At 32.3% G+C, this 19,609-nt stretch overlaps 1 protein-coding gene across 1 annotated transcript; it reads right to left on the minus strand.

Moving 5' to 3' along the window:
• Positions 1–5,809: 5,809 nt before the first annotated feature.
• LOC100431931 (olfactory receptor 6C70) lies at positions 5,810–6,748 on the minus strand. The gene has a single exon (XM_002823366.3). It carries the CDS (start codon positions 6,746–6,748, stop codon positions 5,810–5,812), a length of 939 nt encoding a protein of 312 aa, XP_002823412.3.
• Between the last annotated feature and the right edge of the window lie 12,861 nt (positions 6,749–19,609).

Consider the following 19,609-nt stretch of genomic DNA (forward strand, 5'->3'; position numbering starts at 1 on the left):
CGTTATGTACCCAGTAGTCATTCAGGAGCAGGTTGTTCAGTTTCCATGTAGTTGAGCGGTTTTGAGTGAGTTTCTTAATCCTGAGTTCCAGTTTGATTGCACTGTGGTCTGAGAGACAGTTTGTGATAATTTCTGTTCTTTTACATTTGCTGAGGAGAGCTTTACTTCCAACTATGTGGTCAATTTTGGAGTAGGTGTGGTGTGGTGCAGAAAAGAATGTATATTCTGTTGATTTGGGGTGGAGAGTTCTGTAGATGTCTATTAGGTCTGCTTGGTGCAGAGCTGAGTTCAATTCCTGGATATCCTTGTTAACTTTCTGTCTCATTGATCTGTCTAATGTTGACAGTGGGGTGTTAAAGTCTCCCATTATTATTGTGTGGGAGTCTAAGTCTCTTTGTAGGTCACTCAGGACTTGCTTTATGAATCTGGGTGCTCCTGTATTGGGTGCATATATATTTAGGATAGTTAGCTCTTCTTGTTGAATTGATCCCTTTACCATTATGTAATGGCCTTCTTTGTCTCTTTTGATCTTTGTTGGTTTATGCTCATCATCACTGGCCATCAGAGAAATGCAAATCAAAACCACAATGAGATACCATCTCACACCAGTTAGAATGGCAATCATTAAAAAGTCAGGAAACAACAGTTGCTGGAGAGGATGGGGAGAAATAGGAACACTTTTACACTGTTGGTGGGACTGTAAACTAGTTCAACCATTGTGGGGTAACCAAAACAGCATGGTACTGGTACCAAAACAGAGATATAGACCAATGGAACAGAACAGAGCCCTCAGAAATTATACCACATATCTACAACCATCTGATCTTTGACAACCCTGACAAAAACAGGAAATGGGGGAAGGATTCCCTATTTAATAAATGGTGCTGGGAAAACTAGCTAGCCATATGTAGAAAGCTGAAACTGGATCTCTTCCTTATACCTTATACAAAAATTAATTCCAGATGGACTAGAGACTTAAATGTTAGACCAAAAACCATAAAAACCCTAAAAGAAAACCTAGTCAATGCCATTCAGTACATAGGCATGGGCAAGTACTTCATGACTAAAACACCAAAAGCAATGGCAACAAAAGCCAAAATAGACAAATGGGATCTAATTAAACTAAAGAGCTTCTGCATGGCAAAAGAAACTCCCATCAGAGTGAGCAGGCAACCTACAGAATGGGAGAAAATTTTTGCAATCTACCCATCTGACAAAGGGCTAATATCCAGAATCTACAAAGAACTTAAACAAATTTACAAGAAAAAAACAAACAACCTCATCAAAAAATGGTCAAAGCATATAAGTAGACGCTTATCAAAAGAAGACATTTATGCAGCCAACAGACACATGAAAAAATGCTCATCATCACTGGTCATCAGAGAAATGCAAATCAAACCACAGTGGGATACCATCTCACACCAGTGAGAATGGCGATCATTAAAAAGTCAGAAAACAACAGATGCTGAAGAGGATGTGGAGAAATAGGAATGCTTTTACACCTTTGGTGGGAGTATAAATTAGTTCAACCATTGTGGAAGACAGTGTGGCAATTCCACAAGGATCTAGAACTAGAAATACCAGGTGACCCAGCAATCCCATTACTGGGTATATAGCCAAAGGATTATAAATCATGTTACTATACAGACACATGCACACATATGTTTATTGCAGCACTATTCACAATAGCAAAGTCTTGGTACCAATGCAAATGTCCATCAATGATAGACTGGATTAAGAAAACGTGGTACATATACACATGGAATACTAGGCAGCCATAAAAAAGGATGAGTTCATGTCCTTTGCAAGGACATGGCTGAAGCTGGAAACCATCATTCTACACAAACTATCACAAGGTCAGAAAACCAAACACTGCATGTTCTCACTCATAGGTGGGAATTGAACAATGAGAACGCTTGGATACAGGGCGGGGAACATTGCACACTGGGGCCTGTTGTGGGGTGGGGGGCTGGGGTAGGGATAACATTAGGAGAAATATCTAGTGTAAATGACGAGTTGATGGGTGCAGCAAACCTACATGGCACATGTATACCCATGTAACAAACCTGCATGTTGTGCACATGTACCCTAGAACTTAAAGTATAATAAAATATATATATATATAAATGTTACTAGACTAAACATTATAATGAAAAGATAAGCATTATCAGAACAAAGTTTAAACTTTTATTATCACAAGAGAAAATTTTAAATGCAAGAACACAGAGCAATTGAAAGTGAGAGGCTGGAATTAAAAGGTATTCAGGGTAAAACTAAAATAAAAATTTAAAAAGCAAACAAAGTGGTGTGGCCATATTAATATCAAACCAATGAAATTTTAAGGCAAGAAATATTGATGAAAATGAAAAGTAAAATTTCATAATGATGAAAGGGTCAATTAAACTTTGACAAACAAATCTTATGCACGTATATTCCTAATGATAACACCAACAGATACTAGGCAAAGATCAACAGGGAAAAGAAGAAAGACATGCAAATCCATAACCCTAGCTGGGGATTTTAATGAAATGAAAAATGTTACATTTTTCAGTAAATCAGTTCTTTCAAAACCGGACTTTTGAGAGAGAATTAAATTCCATAGAAAAGTATGCCGAGAGAAAATGAAGAGTAAATTATTACCAAAATTACTCTTTCAAGTGACTCTGCTGGAGAGTACAGTAGACTGACTGCATGTAGGAGGGACAAAAAATTAATTTGTGCAGGCTTTCCTTTTCTATCCTTTTAAAAACCTTGAACCCACTTGTGTCTTTGTACCTAAGGTATGTTTTTGTTAACCAGCATGTAAATAAGCTATTTTTCCCTTCTAACCTGAAAATCTTTAATTGGGTATTAAGTCTATTGGTATTGTATTTACTGTGGTTTACTTTATGTCTTTTCTCCTACCATCATTTATATTTATCCCACATCTTTTATTTTCCATTGTTTTCCTTTCTTGACTAATTTAGTTTTAATTAAATATATTCTTGTTTTGTTTCTATTGACTTATTTAACTAAATATTCTGTCATTATTTTAGTGCTAAGGCTAATTTTGATTACTTCATTCAGGAGGTATCTGTCAGGTCTTGCCACTGTAAAATTACTCTTTTCCTTTATAGTTAAGTAATAATTTGAGAATATGTATATATACTTTTCTCATTAAACTTTCACTATCTTGACATCTTTTGACATTTTATAACCCAATTTTTTTCTATACTTTTTACTTGCCATTTGACTATATGAAAGAGCTTTCTTTTTTCTTTATTTTATATAAGTACATATAGTATAGGTTTTAATTTTATTCTATGAGTTATAATGTGTTGCTCTCTTTATTATATGACTCTAAATTTCTTCCAGATTTGTTTAGCTGGAGTCCCTTTAGTTGACATCATGTCCTTTTTAAAATTACTTAATATACCCAAGATGTTTAATGTTGAATTCTATGCCAAGTTCTCGATAGTGTTTCCACATGCAATGCAGTTCCATGAGTGGATCTAGATTTTGAACAAAGCAACAAAAATGAATTTTGTGAGAAAGTGAAGCAAATTGATGTCATTTGTGGAAACATTTGCAAGCATGCAAATAAGAAGAAGGTCATTACAATTTCTTGGTAAGTTGTAATCTTATGAGAAAAACAAAGTGCATGGTTCAGTTTAAGACATTGATTTTCATATATTAAGAGTGTTACTTTTTTTGAGCTGCTATTCCTCCAGTCATGATAATAAGCAGAAAATGTTCCAGTCTACCATATGAGGAAGAGCTGAAATCACCTTCACTCACACGTTTGGTACTTGGCATCTGGCTGTCAGTTTGAGGCCTCAGTTATTTTTTATATGCCCCTCTCTGTGTTGTCTCTCCTTAGAGCCAGTTTGAGCTTTTTCACAGCATGGTGGTTGAATTCCAAAGGTAAGTGTCCCAAAACATAGGGATCTAGACAGCAGCTATAACATCTTTATCACCTAATTTTGAAATCACAAGGCATCTTTTCTTCCATACACTACTAGGTGGAGCAGTCACTTATTTTCACCCAAATTCAAAGAAAGGAAACTTAGACTCCACTTCTTGGAAGGAGTGTCAAAATTGTATTGTAAGAGCACGTTGGAAGAGAGATACAGTTGCTTTACATTTCCTTAAGATAACACAGTCTGCCAAAGAGGTGAAAGTGGTAAACAGAACATGTCACTTTATTTCTCATTCGATGAGCTTATACAGATAATGAAACATTATGAGAAGTTTCTGCAGCACACTGCCATATGCATTTAGCTTTTCCAGTTTTTCTGGACAAAGTGACAGCAGCAATCATTGTCTTGATATTTGAGGAAAAAAATCTGTCTTTTTGACTTTGCATACATCTTTGTAAATAAACTTATCTTCTTGTAATTTATTGTGAAGATGAGTCCACCAGGAATCTTGTAATAAATTTTGTCTCTTTATGTTTACTTTTCTCATTGCCATTAAAATTAACTGTCAAATATTTTCAGAAATACTGACTAGGTAAATTCATGGTAACTATAGATATACATAGAAACAAATACCAGTGCCACATTTCAAGATAAAGTAGCTTAATCACCCTCATGGTATAATTCAATTGGTATAATGGCATATCCACATATTTATCAGAAAAATATAGAGTGTGATATCTAAGTGCTCTAGCAACTGACACACGTGAGTGAAAAAGAAAAGCACATAGTTTCATATCCCTGGTTTGGAGGAAATGAAACATAAGCTTATTTTTAAAACACTCAAATTTTAAGACACTGATATTCAATATAATTTACTGTGGGAAACTTGGGCAAAAGTTAAACTAATAATCACGTGACAGGTAATACAATTCATTATATATTCCCATTTACTTAACACATTAATTGACATGTTCAAAAGATTAAACTTGCTTATATGCTCTTGAAAAAGATTGTGTGTGAAATCAACTGCTTGTGATTAAAGCCACATTTTATTCTCTACCGCAATTTCTAAAATCTGTCCAACATAAATAATAAATATCACATACATTAAATGTATGATTCCCTTCAAAGGAAATTATGCTTTTCTGTGTTGACAATTGATATTTCAAAAAGTTCACTTTACAAAATAATTTTCTACATTATTTTTAAGGAGTAAGTTTTCTTGAAACATTTTAAATATATTTTTTAACAATGACAATATTTGATTTAGCTAAGACTTTTAAAGAACATGGCATTTAACTAAAACAAGGTACATTTCTTTAAATTACTTAGCATAAGACCTACTATTTAATAGCACAATAGGGAGACTACAGTCGATAATAACTAAATTGTATATTTTTAAATAACTTTAAAAATGTAATAGGATTGCTTGTAACTCAAAGGATAAATGCTTGAGGGGATGGATACACCATTCTCCATAATGTATTTATTTCATATTGAATGCCTGTATCAAAACATCTCATATACCCCATAAATGTATACACCTACTATGTACCCACAAATTTTCTTAAATAGTTTTTTAATTTTTATAAATTATTTAGCAGATCAAACTCTTGAAGAACTTATATTCTATAATACAGTGAAAACTACTCATTTATTTTATTCTAACATGCTTTTAGAGAAAATCAATTTTGCAATTGTTTTCTTTCTAATACAGATAGGTTTGAATACGGAAAAAGAGAAAATTAAAGTCAGAATGGATAGAATGAAAAAAGTTCTGATTGGTGGACAAGCTAAAGTCACACAAATAATTGAATATTGGATATCAATTCTTAAACTAGAAGAGTCAAATCAGTGTTTTGTTCAAAGATCCTTTTATGTTTTCATGTTAATTATTTCAACAAGTTGTATTACTTGTCTGAAGCAGAAAATATCTTTCTAAATACAGCTTTGAAGGCTTGTTTAACTTGCTGATTCCTCAGAGTATAAATAAATGGGTTTAACAATGGGGCAACTGAAGTATTGAGCACAGTTACTCCTTTGCTTAAAGCAATTCTTTCATTCGCTGACAGCTTTATGTAGATAAACATACAACTACCATAAGTGATGGAGACAACAATCATGTGAGAAGAGCAGGTGGAAAAAGCTTTCTTCTTTTGCTGAGCTGAAGGGAATTTCAGAATTGTCTTGATGATGTAAGAGTAAGAAAGGATTACTAAAAACAATGTGACAATAAGTGTCATCACAGCTAATAAAAAGGCAATCCGTTCCAGTAAATATGTGTCTGAGCAAGAAAGTTGTAGGATAGGAGAAATGTCACAAATGAAATGATCAATGATATTTGAAGCACAGAAATCCAAGTTAAGACCTAAAATCAGTGGAGGGAAAATGATCAGGAATCCAGTTACCCAAGAACTGAATACAAGCTGGTAGCAAACTTTGTTACTCATGATGGACATATAATGCAAAGGTTTGCAGATGGCAACATAGCGATCATAGGACAGAGCAGCTAGAAGGAAAAATTCCGTAACCCCAAAGAATATGTAAAAAAACAACTGAGATATACAACCATTATAGGAAATGGTCTTTTCCCTGGTAACAATGGTGATTAGGAATCTGGGAATGCAAGCAGTTGTGAATGAAATTTCCAGAAAAGAGAAATTACAGAGGAAGAAATACATTGGAGTCTTGAGCTGGGAATCCAGCAGAGTGAGGGCAATGATAGTGAAGTTCCCTATCATGCTCAACACATAATTTAGAAGTAGAAATAAGAAAATTACAATCTGTAACTGAGAATTATCCGTCAGTCCCAGAAGAATAAATTCTATCTGCCTTGTATGATTCTTCATTTCTCTGTTGTAATGTCAATCAAATTCTAGGAATAAAAAGGTGCATGAGTTGAGCTAGGTCCAGGAAAAGATACAGCAAAGTTTCCATATTTACAAACATATACATTTAAGCGGTAGTACTCCATGGATGTTGAAGATATCATATAGAACTATGCAACAGAAATTGTAAACTAGGAGTTTAAAAGTACAACAAACATCATCTCAGTTTTGAAAATTGATTTGCAAAGCCCTTAATAGTTGATTTTTAAGCTAGTTTTTTTTTCATGCTTCCACTTCAAGATTCCACTTAATTGTAACTAATTCCAAGTTTTTCAAGTCATTAAATAAATTAGATAAAGATCTTGGTTCAGAATTCAAAAATAGTTCATTCATTTTAAAATTACTAATTTCACCTAAAGAAAATGATGTCAGTGTAATGAATTAAGACCTAAGTTAAGGGAAGGCACAGTGACTCATGCCTGTAATCCCAGCACTTGGGAGGCCAAACTGGGGATCACTTGGGGCCAGGAGTTGAAGACCAGCATGAGCAACATAGGGAGACGCCAGCTTGGGTGACAGAGAGAGATCCTGTCTTTTTTGTTAAGAATTAAAAGATCTACAGTTAAATTTTGAAACTTTAGATTATATTATATTAAAGTGACATTTGTTTAAAGCCCTGCTATACAGCCTTTTTCAACTTCTCTATGAACTACATATGAAGATATGGAAAAATGCCCCTAAAAAGTATGAGCTGATACCACAACAAAATAAATACTAGTTGAATCTAGTACATTGAAACTAGTATATCTAGTTGAACATTTTTGGTTCAACTTCATACAACAAGCTATAACATTGCCAATACTAAGAAAAATAATACGTGTTGCATCGAGTAAGTTTTATTTTCAACTTAAATGATACATTGACAGTCCAAAATTAGTAATTATCTGTTTTAATGTTACCCAACTAACAGTATAAAGGAGGAAAGCAGTATTTTCGAGATGTCACGTTATACTCTGCCATCAAATGTAGATTCCTAAATTAAAGCCAAATTAAGCTTTCCTAGGATAGCAAGACTAAGTGAATGGGCATTACTAATTGACCAATTAAATCCTAAGAGTTATTTTTTAATGAAATCAAAACTAAGCAAAGATACTGACCATCATCGCTATTATTCAGCACTATTCTGAACTCTGTAACCAAATTAAGCATATAAAGGCAAATTATACATGATGAAATTCAATTAAATACTTGATTGGTAGATAAAATAGATTTACTTTCTATTGATCTTGACTGAGTCCCTAGAATATGACAGATAATAGGCTGAAACTATTACAATAATAAAATAATTCAGTAATGAGAGCAGATAAAGCAAATTTCTGAAAAGGAAAACATTTTTAGAATATATAGTGTAAAATGTAACTTTCGAAAAAACAAGTAATTGAATTCTCATATTATATATCAACTAAATGTCATGGTAGAGTTTAAGAGTGAAAAATAACTTAATATTTAAAAATAAGCAAATCTAAATAATTTATTCATTCAGATAATTTTTTGTGGGGGGGACATGGTCTCACTCTGTCGGCCAGGCTGGACTGCAGTATCAGGATCATAGCTCACTGCTACCTCCAACTCTGGGCTCCAGCAATCCTCTTGCCTCAGCCTCCTTTGTACCTGGGATTACAGGTGCCAGCCCCTGCACTTGGCCCTGATAATAACATATTTGGATGTGAGAATATTGATAAATATATATTCTCATAAAAATATTCAAAGTATACATTAGATACAAAATTCCAAAGAAGTTTGTGTAAATTGATTTTATTTTTTAATAATGTCTACATTTGCTGCATATAGCTATGACTTTTGCAAATGTGTACAAACCAGTCATGATGAAAAATAAAATTCTCATAGTAAGATTAAATTATGATATATTTATATTTTTAATAAAATTCAGTTAATAGTATTTTATCAAAGGAAATGATTAAATCAATTTTTTATCTTCTCTTTTTTTAATAAGAGTGAAAACAACTATTAATGAATTCAGAAATTGATTATATATTTTAGAGTCATATTTTCAACTAAGAAAATGGTGATGCATTTCATTTATTTTTTCAGGGATAGGGTCTCACTCTATTGCCCAGGCTGGGTTGCAGTGGCCCAATCGTAGCTCACTGTAACTTCAAACCCTAGCTCCTGGACTCAGGTGATCCGCCTACAGAAGTAGCTAGAACTACAGATGCACATCACCAGACCTGGCTAATTGTTCTGAATTTTTTTTGTAGAGATTGTTGGGGCAGGTGGAGGGGGTGTCTCATTATGTTGCATAGGCTGGTCTCAAATCCCTGGTCTCAAGCAATCCTTCCACCTCAGCCTCCCAAAGCACTGGGATCCTTCCAAAGCACTGGGATTATTGGTATGAGCCACCACACCCAGATTTGTTTTACTCTTGAGCAAACCTTTGTTGTTAATTTGTAAAGCAGCTAAACTATTTCCCAATAAACTTAAAACATAAGAACTGAAAGAGAAAAAAGTAAACTATATTATGTAATATACAATATTTTTCTTCTCTTAAAACATTTAATTAAATTTCTTCTGAATTAAATTTTGTCAATCAATATTTTTGCCTGTTCTGAAGTGTTATTTTTATTGTTGAATATGTAATGTTTTTCTTCTACATGACTTAGCATATTATCCCAATATAAATTCAAGAGCCCCCACATTCATCTGTCAATGTTAATCCTTTGGCAAATTTTTTCTCTATCATCCTTCTTAGTATATTTCTTCTCTTGTAGTAATTTTTCAGTCAATTATTTCCAGGCTTTTATTGGAAATGGTAGATGTTAGAGAACCACAGAGAACCCGCTTCCTTGATCTCATCTTATTTTGCTACCTTTCATTTTGCCAATGAGTCTGTGTTCTAACATATATATTTTCTGTAAAATACATTAAGCATTTCTGTAAATTCAATGTGATTATCAGAGTATATAAAGCAGACTTTTATTCTTCAACCAGAGCAAATATGACAATCAATGATAAGTTGTCATTGCTCATACATATTGATCAGAATAAGCAGTTCCAAAAGAAATATTTTTTTCTATTTTTAAAAATGCATGAACACAATGAAGTCAATTCTCCATGAAAAATACCTTTAACCTTGTTATGTGTGATTGACTTCTAAAATCGTTCAGGTTTTCTTTATCTAGATGGAAGTAGAACAAACTTCATTCCTTCCAAAATTCTACAGTGCAGTGTTGATTTAAATTACTAAAGCATTAGAAATGCAGGTGCAAGTCAGTGCATAAATGAAACTTCACATTCTTGCATTTAGGGATTCATAACGTGAAAAATGAGGAATTATTAATGTTTTATTAAAAGAGGAATAATAAAGTATAATCTCTGAGTCACTGTTATTCATTTGTAACATACATTGTATTCATAATTATTCTTCTATTTGTGAAAAAAGTAACACCACTATTTTACTTACCATTAGCAGTATATAATGATATTCCTTTCTTTTCCTCTAGAATACATAAACAACTGTAATAAAAGGCAAATGCATTCATTGTGAGACAATATTTAATTTGTCACCAGGAAAATTAACATAAAATAATCTCTCAGGTTAATTCAAAGCAGAAAGCTGAGATGTAAATGTAATTATTCTTCAATACCACACATATCTGAACACATGGAAGTATCTATGTTTTCTATAATAAAGATTGCTAATAAATTCCTGTTTTTAATACCAGATAAATTATAAGATAACATGTATGTCCAAATAATTCCACTACACAAACCTTCGCAAAGATTATTATAACTGAGAAGATCTGCTTTAAACTTGTGAAATATTTACTAGTTTCCAATTAATTAAAAGGAGTGACTGTTTCTCTGTGGAAAATCTAAGGGGATGGTGTCCCTAAGGAAAAACAGAGAAGATTAAATATATCCAAAACAGCCTATAAACACCAGTTGACTTATGTCTTTATCATTTAAATAAAAGTAGATTTATTGTTTCAAACATAATGATATAAAGCACCACTAGGTTTGTCACATTAAAAATAACCATTTCAAGATGATCATGGAGACACTGCAAATTAGCAGGTTGTTTTGGATCATAGATAACACATGTGCCCTGTTGCCAAGATAATTCCTTTTGATGACATTTTTCTCCAATATATGAATCTATCTATCACCAGGAAAACAGCATATGAGTACCTAACACAAACATTATTTCTACTTATATTTTTAAGAGGCAATTGTGTTTAAGATTAAGAAAAAAGCAAAACTTCTGCATAATATTAAATTTGAGAATAAACTTTTGAATATTTTCTGCAGTGATTTGAGAATTGACACCTAAATTCAACCATTTTAGTATTACAAATGATTATACCTGTCATGTATTAAGTATTCACTATGCATAAAGCATATGCTTACTGTTGTGCATACATTATTCTATTTAACAATAGAATAATAAAATTCATCATAATAAGCAAGGGAGGAATAATTATGAACTTTTTGCTGTTTAAAAACAAAATTAAGCAAATAATCATGCTTGTTCACACTCATGGCAGAGTTTAGAAATTTTGGAGAAATGATTGCAATCAGATCTTTGATTCAAAGCATAATTTGTTAACCCTTATGACATACTTCCAATAAAACAAATGAATGGATAGATGAATGGATGGATAGACAGACAGACAGACAGATAGATAGATAGATAGAGGGAGGAAGATATTTAACTTAGAAAATAGTCTATAATCTGATACCTGATATGGTAAATGGGATAAGAATGTTGAGCAATATTTTTAATTAAATAAGTATACAATTTAAGGAGTGACATTTTATACCATAACATGCAAGTTTGTTTCAATAAATATAATTAATTCATAAAGCTTTTCTGAGTTTACATTTTATACAGACTGTTGATTTTTAACAAAATTACTAAGTTTTAAAGTACTATGTTATATATAAGGACAGGAAAAAAACTACAGTTGAATATAAATGAAAACAGATGAAATAACAGTATTTCACATTGAATGAGTAACCACAAAGGAAAACAAACAAAAGGTTATATATTTTTTATATGTTATGCTCTGTTCATTCACTTTGCATTTTAAAGAGTAAAAGGAAAGCAAAAAATTCTTCAACTTAATTTAGCTTGGTATGTTATTATTGGTGGTGCTGCAAGGGTAATTCTGATCTTATTTTATGTGAATATTAGTATTGAGCAAATTGAAAAAATATATTGATGTTGGGAATTAGGAATCTCACTTAGGGGTAAAAAAAGGAAAATCAAATAAAAATGGAAGAAGAATTCATTGGTGTTGAAATAAGAGACATCAGTGTAAACTAATGATTTATTGAGCTTTTCCTCAGCTTTGTTTTTCAAAAGATCCTATACAGCATTTTGATGGCATTAGCATGCTGAAAACTGATGGGTAGATTCCACATTTGGCTGTTGTGAATAGTGCTGCAATAAACATGGGAGTGCAGATATCTCTTTGAAATATTAATTAATTCCATGATGTGATTATTACACACTACATGCCTTTACCAAAACACCTAATGCACCCCAAAAATGTAGGTACCATGTACCTACAAAAATTAAAAATTAAAAAAACTTTTTATAAAGGAAAAACAATCCTTTATTTATTGAATCACAAAAGATCCAGAATATCCAGAGCGATCCCGGGCAAACAGAACAAAACTGAAGGCATCACATTACCCAACTTCAAAATACACCACAAAGCTGTAGTAACAAAATCAGCATAGTACTAGCATTAAAACTGACACATAGCCCAGTGAAACAGATTAGAGAACCCAGATATAAATCTACACATTTACAGCCAACTCATTTTAACAAAGGAGCCAACCACATAAAATGGAGAAAGGACAGTCTTCAATAAATGGTGCTGGGAAAATGATATCCGTAGGCAGAAGAATATAACTAGATTTCTATCTCTCACTGTATCCAAAAATTAAATCAAATGGATTAAAGAGTTAAATCTAAGACCTGAAACTATGAAACTATTAGAAGAAAACATTGGGTAAACTCTCCAGGACATTGGTCTGGTCAAATATTTTTTGTGTAAGACCGCAAAAGCACAGTCAACAAATGCAAAAATAGATAAATAGGATTACATTAAGCTCAAAAGCTTCAGCACAGCAAATAAAACAATCTAAAAAAGTAAAGAGACAACTCACAGTATGGGACAAAATATTTACAAACTGTCAATCTGACTAGGGATTTAAACCAGAATATATTTCTTAAAACTCAAACTAGTCAGTAACAAAAAACCAAAAATCTGATTTTAGGAATGGGCAAGAGATCTGAATAAACATTTCTTGAAAGAAGACAAATGACCGATAGGTATACAAAAAAATGCTAAGCGTCACTAATATCAGAGAAACGCAAATCAAAACTACAATGAGATATCTCATCCTAGTTAAAATGTTTTTTATCAAAAAGACAGGGAATAATGAATGCTGGCAAGGATGTGGAGAAGGAGGAACCCTCGTATGCTGTAGGAATGTAAATTAGCACAGCCTCTATGGAAGATAGTATAGAGCTTCCTCAAAAACCTAAAAACAAAACTACCGTATGATGCTGAAAGTCCACTACTGAGTATATTTCCAAAAGAAAACAAATTAATATATCAAAGCGATATCTGCCTGTTTATTGAAGCACTAGTCACCATATCCAAAGTATAGACTCAACCTGCATGCCCATCAATAGATGAATAGGTAAAGATAATGTATATGTAAACAATACAAGGTTTTAAGCCATAAAAAAATGAAATTCTATTATTTGCAGCAACATGGATAGAATTTGACATCATTACATTAAGTGAAATATAATATAGCCATGCACAGAAAGACAAATATTGCATGTTCTCACTCATATGTAGGAGCTAAAAAAGGGGGCGAATTTCATAAAGATAGAGAGTATATTGGTAACTACCAGAGGCCACAAGGTTAGCAGGGAGTAAGGATAAAGGGAGGTTGATTAATGAACATAAATATACAGTTAAATAAAAGAAATAAGACCTATAGTTTGAGAGGTCCGTAGGGTGACTAGAGTGAACAATAATCTATTGTACATTTCAACACAGCTAGAAGAGAATAATTTGAGTGTTCCAAACATAAGGAGAAGATAAATATTTAAGGTGATTAATATCTCAGTTACCCTGATTTGATCTTTATACTTTGTATAAATGTATCAAAAAAATCACACATACCCCAAAAATATGTGTACCTATTATTTATCAATGAAAATATTTTAAGCGGCAAAAACTTATTATCAACTAAGGATATTAAGGATACACAAATTTCTTAGAAAAGATAAGGAATTGGTGAACACTTTTATTCAAAAACAGCCAATGGGCAGTAATATTCTATTTATTCAGTATAAATTACCAAAAAACATTGGAGAAATTGCTATATCATTTGCAATCAATGAAATGTGAATGAAAATGCACAGAAGAACAAATTATTATTTGGGTCATTATTTTGGCAAAGATAATGCATCTACACTGATAATGCATCTTAATCTTGGTGTCATTAATGCATTTTCCATTCTCCAAGGACACTGTCCCAATTCCTGGGTGCATTAGCTTTTGTTTTGTTTTGGTTTTCAATAATATTAATTACATTTTACTTTCATTAGTTACTTTGAAGCAGCGTCACCAAGGACACTTGTATTTTTTAACTTAGCTGATCCTACCTGTTATAGGTTGACCATATAAATTATTCCCAATCATATTTGTGGTGAAACTTTTAAGGTCTCCATTCTGTATTAAGATGGTTGGGTCAGATCCTCGATTTTTCAAAAATCCATGAGAATTTCTGGGTCATCGCTGCCCATTTATTAGTCATTTCTTCTATTTAGTCACTCTGATTATGCAGAAATAGTCCCTCTTAAAATTTAAATTCATTTAAGGATTCATGATAAATCTTAGACACAGTAATATAAAATTTGAGATAATCTGCGTGTATTTCCACTGCTACTTTTGAGTGCAAGTTTAACAAGAAAGCATCACTAGATTATATCCATATCACTACGAATATATTCTCATTTAGTTGTGAATTGCACTAAGGATCTGTGTCTATAAAACAAAAACTAATGCCTCAATAACAGACTAAAACATAAGTATTTTCATATTTCTTAAGCCAGTTATGTTTTTCTTTTGTAAAATGTGGTAAAATAAAATATTTCCCATCACCTTTCTAAGCTTTTGTATGTTTGTGGGTGAGTGTGTGTATTTTTAATTTGAATAGTTCACAAAGATCTAAGATATTAATTTTGTTTCTTGAATGTCATTGTTTTCCAAGAATACTAATTACAGAAGCAAATGAAAAAGTTTCCAAGCCTGTTTTATGGTAAAGTATGTGGGCAATAAAATAGTCAAAATCAGTGGGCATAGAAATGTGAATTTAATGTCCTCACTGCCAACACAGACAGACTCATACAGTACACATTTGTACATACAATCTCAAATATATATGCCCCCAACATAATGAAATTTTGTTTGACATTTCACCAATAAAATATCCTGTATTTTAAAAAACAAATAATTGTTAAGCATATTAAACAGAAATCAATCAGTTACACTTGCTTTAGAATTAACTTGAGAGAATGTTTCTGAGACAGTATTCTGAGGTAGGTAACTAGAATGGCAAAAAGGTTGTTTTGCATCCTTGGATAATGCACAAAATCACCAGGGACTTTTGCTAGCGGTTACAATAGAGAATGAAGAGAAGATAGCTGCAATAAGGGAGGAAGGTAGGCACTGGGGAACAACAATCTTGTGTTTCTCAATTTTAGCTTCTGCAGATATTTCAAGTGTGGATCTGCAGAACAGTACCAGCATTTAGAAAAAAAAAAACAATGTGTCCTTGAGCCTGTGTCAATGTTTATCCCCTCTGATAGCATATAGAAACTGAACATTGTCTCTTGTTACATAGATTCCCTCTGAGATCATTTTCTCAAAGAAAGAACCAAAGAGCAAGCTTTGATTGGAACAAACTGTCTAAAAGAGTATTCTCTCAAAATTATGGGAATTTCTAGCAAAATGTTCAGGTAAATACAACACCTTAGAAAATGTATCATTAGCTACTATCCACAACTTTTTAAAGACCTCATTACCTTACACTTATTTTTTATTATTTCTTTCACATGGTCTATATTAGAAAAAATTAAATGAAATCCTGTGGAGTTGTGAGCAGCAGGGCGGATGAAATGCCTGGTGTGAGTGGCGTATCATACTGCTCCAAATGTATTGAAGGGTCAGGGAAGCCTGACACAGATTCTCTTTATTATTATTATTATTGAGATTAATACTTTTATAACGTTTCTGAAACATACATATATTTTGTGAAACATACATTTATTTTTTTCTTTTTTCTTTTTTTATTATACTTTAATATAATAAAAAAATGCAAAACAACCTTTTCGCCATTCTAGTTACCTACCTCAGAATACTGTCTCAGAAACATTCTCTCAAATTAATTATAAAGCAAGTATAACTGATTGATTTCTGTTTAATATGTTTAACTATTATTTGTTTTTAAAAATACAGGATATTTTATTGGTGAAATGTCAAACAAAATTTCATTATGTTGGGGAGCATATATATTTGAGATGAACTAAATGAACTATATATATATAGTTCATATTTCTATTGGATGAATATCTAGATTAAAAGTTTCCAGTTTCATAGATTTAGACATCTGGACATTCCACTTAAAAATATTCAAAATGTTTCTATAACATACATAGGAACATATGTGCTTAATTTTAAGATATTAATGTTTGCTGACTCCATGTTCTCAAAAATACCTGGCATGGTTTATCTATTTAATGTCAGTTACTCTGATGGTTGTTTAATAGCCACAAATTTAATTTCTTTTTTCCTTGTTACTAGAAAGATCACATTTTCATGTCTTCACTGATCCTTAGATACAATTATTTGGGAAGGAATTTTTCCATTATTCATTAAATTGGGTTTTGTCTTCTTACAGATATGTATTAGAATTGTCTACACGCTGGTTACAATTCCTTGGAAGTTATTGAAATGTCTTCTCCCAATTTATGGCTTATCTTGCTTAAATCAACTGAATTAAAGTATAATTTACACATTATGAATGCATTTGTTTTATGTACAGAATTCCAATTGATATTTCAAGTGTATACAAGTATATATACTTATAACCACTACTGAAATCAAGATATATAAATTTCTTTCACTCCAGAATATTAGATTATGCTCTTTCCAAATTAATTCCTGGGGAAAACACTATCTCTCCTAATAGATTGATTTTTTTTCCTAGAGTTGCATATAAATGAAATCCTATAGTATGTTCTCTTTAATGCCCACATATTATCTCCTAACATATCATTTTTGATATTTATCTGAGTTATTATATATGCATATCAATTCTTTATTCCTTTTATTACTATGTAGTGTTCCATGTACAATTATACCACAATTTGTTCATTAATTCATCTCTTAAGATTAATCGTCATCATCTTCTATCACATTCAACTTTGGGGTATTATAAATAAATCTGCAAATAACAAGTTTTTCTGTGAGCATATCTTTGTGTTTCTCTTGGGTAATTTTTTTTTTTTTTTTTTTGAGACGGAATCTCACTCTGCCGCCCAGGCTGGAGTGCCGTGATGCAATCTCAGCTCACTGCAACCTCCGCCTCCTGGGTTCAAGTGATTCTCCTGCCTCAGCCTCCAGAGTAGCTGGGATTACAGGTGCCTGCCACCACGCTCGGCTAATTTTTGTATTTTTAGTAGAGAGGGGGTTTCACCATGTTGGACAGGCTGGTCTTGAACTCCTGACCTCAGGTGATCCACCCACCTTGGCTTCCCAAAGTACTGGGATTACAGGCGTAAGCCACCGTGCCCACCCTCTCTTGGGTAAATTTTTAAGGGTGTATTTGCTGGTAATATAATAGATATATTTCTAATTTTATAAGAACCAGCAAAACTGTACTGCAAAGTATTTTTCCTATTTCATAATCGCACAATCAATATAAGAAAATTCTAATTAACTCATTTTTACCACACTTGCTATTGCAATAATTTAAATTTTTACTATTCCAATAAATGTTTAGTAGCAACTTATCATTTTAGTTTTTATTTTCTTGATGACTAATGATGTTGAGAATCTGTTCATGCATTTTCCTTTGTGAAGTGTCTGTTCAAATTTTGACCTTTTTTAAACTTCTATTTAGGTTCAGAGGTAAATGTTCAGGCTTGTTATTTAGGTAAATTGAGTGACACGGGGACTTGGTGTATAGATTATATCATCACCCAGGTAATAAGCATAGTACCCCATAGGTACTACAGTTTTTTGGCCCTCACCCTCCTCCTTCCCCTCACCCTCAAGTGGGCCCCAGTGTCTACTGTTCCCTTCCTCGTGTCCATAGGGATGCTCAACTTTTAGCTCTCACTTATAAGTGAGAACATGCAGTATTTTGTTTTCTGTTCCCTTGTTTATTCACTTAGGATAATGACCTCCAGCTCCATCCACGTTGTTGCACAGGACATGATCTCATTATTTTTTGTGGCTGCATAGTATTCCCTGGTATATATGTACCACATTTTCTTTTCCAGTCTATTATTGACAGGCATTTAGGTTAATACCATGTCTTTTCTATAGTGAATAGTGCTACAATAAACATGTGTGTACATGTGTCTTTATGGCAGAACGATTTATATTCCTTTGGCTATATACCCAATAATTAGATTGGTAGGTCGAATAATAATGCTGCTTTGAATTCTTTGAGAAATCACCAAACTGCTTTCCACATTGGCTGAACTAATTTACATTTTCACTAGCAGTGTATAAGTGTTTCCTTTTCTTCACAACTTTGCCAGCATCTGTTTTTTTGTTTGTTTGTTTGTTTTGTTATTTTACTTTTTAATAATAGCCATTCTGACTGGTGTGAGATGGTATCTCATTGTGGTTTTGATGTGCATTTTTCTAATAATTAGTGATGTTAGGTATTTTTTCATACACTTGGCCATGTGTTTAACTTCTTTTGAAAAGTGTCTGTTCATGTCTTTGCCCACTTTTTAATGAGGTTGCTTCTTTTTTGTTTGTTAGTTTGTTTAAGTTCCTTATAGATTCTAGATATTAGACCTTGGTCTGATGCATAGTTTGCAAATATTTTCTCCCATTCTGTAGGTTGTCTGTTTACTCAGTTGATAGTTTCTTTTGTAACGCAGAAGGTCTTTAGTTCAATTAAGTCTATTTGCCAATTTTTGTTTTTGTTGCAATTGTTTTTGGTGTCTTTGTCATGAAATCTTTGCCAGGGCCTTTGTATAGAATGTCATTTTATCTTCCAAGGTTTTTACAGTTGTATGTTTTATATTTAAGTCTTTATTTTGAATTGATTTTGGTACACAGTATAAGGATGGGATCCAGTTTCAATCTGTTTGTCCTTTTGTTTTTAAAAAGTGTGCATGTTTGTGTGTGTGTGTGTGTGTGTGTGTATACATACATATATAGTATCTTGTATCTGTCTCTCTATCATCTATCTAAAACTTTTGTCAAATAATGCTATTTTTGACATTTACCTAAAGAACATTTATATTTGATGATTTTTTTGTTTTGCTTATTTTTTTAGCAAATTTATTTTAATGTTATTTCTGAATGACAAAATGTAATTGTATACATTCTTGGGGTACAAATTGGTGTTTTGATTTATGTATATAATAAGGACTGAATGATCACTTCTTGGCCTTTTGGCTAAGATCAAGTGCAATATGGACTGAGTGAATTAAGCTAATTAACATATCTATTGCTCACCCATCATTTTTTGAGTTAAGCCATTTGAAATGTACTCAGTTATTCTGAAATCAGTATTAGTATA

The sequence above is a fragment of the Pongo abelii genome, chromosome 10, assembly GCF_028885655.2.
Source record: "Pongo abelii isolate AG06213 chromosome 10, NHGRI_mPonAbe1-v2.0_pri, whole genome shotgun sequence".
Taxonomy (NCBI): domain Eukaryota; kingdom Metazoa; phylum Chordata; class Mammalia; order Primates; family Hominidae; genus Pongo; species Pongo abelii.

Coding starts and splice junctions, on each gene's coding strand:
- LOC100431931 (XM_002823366.3), bottom strand. CDS start 6,748: ATGAAGAATCATACAAGGCAGATAGAATTTATTCTTCTGGGACTGACG.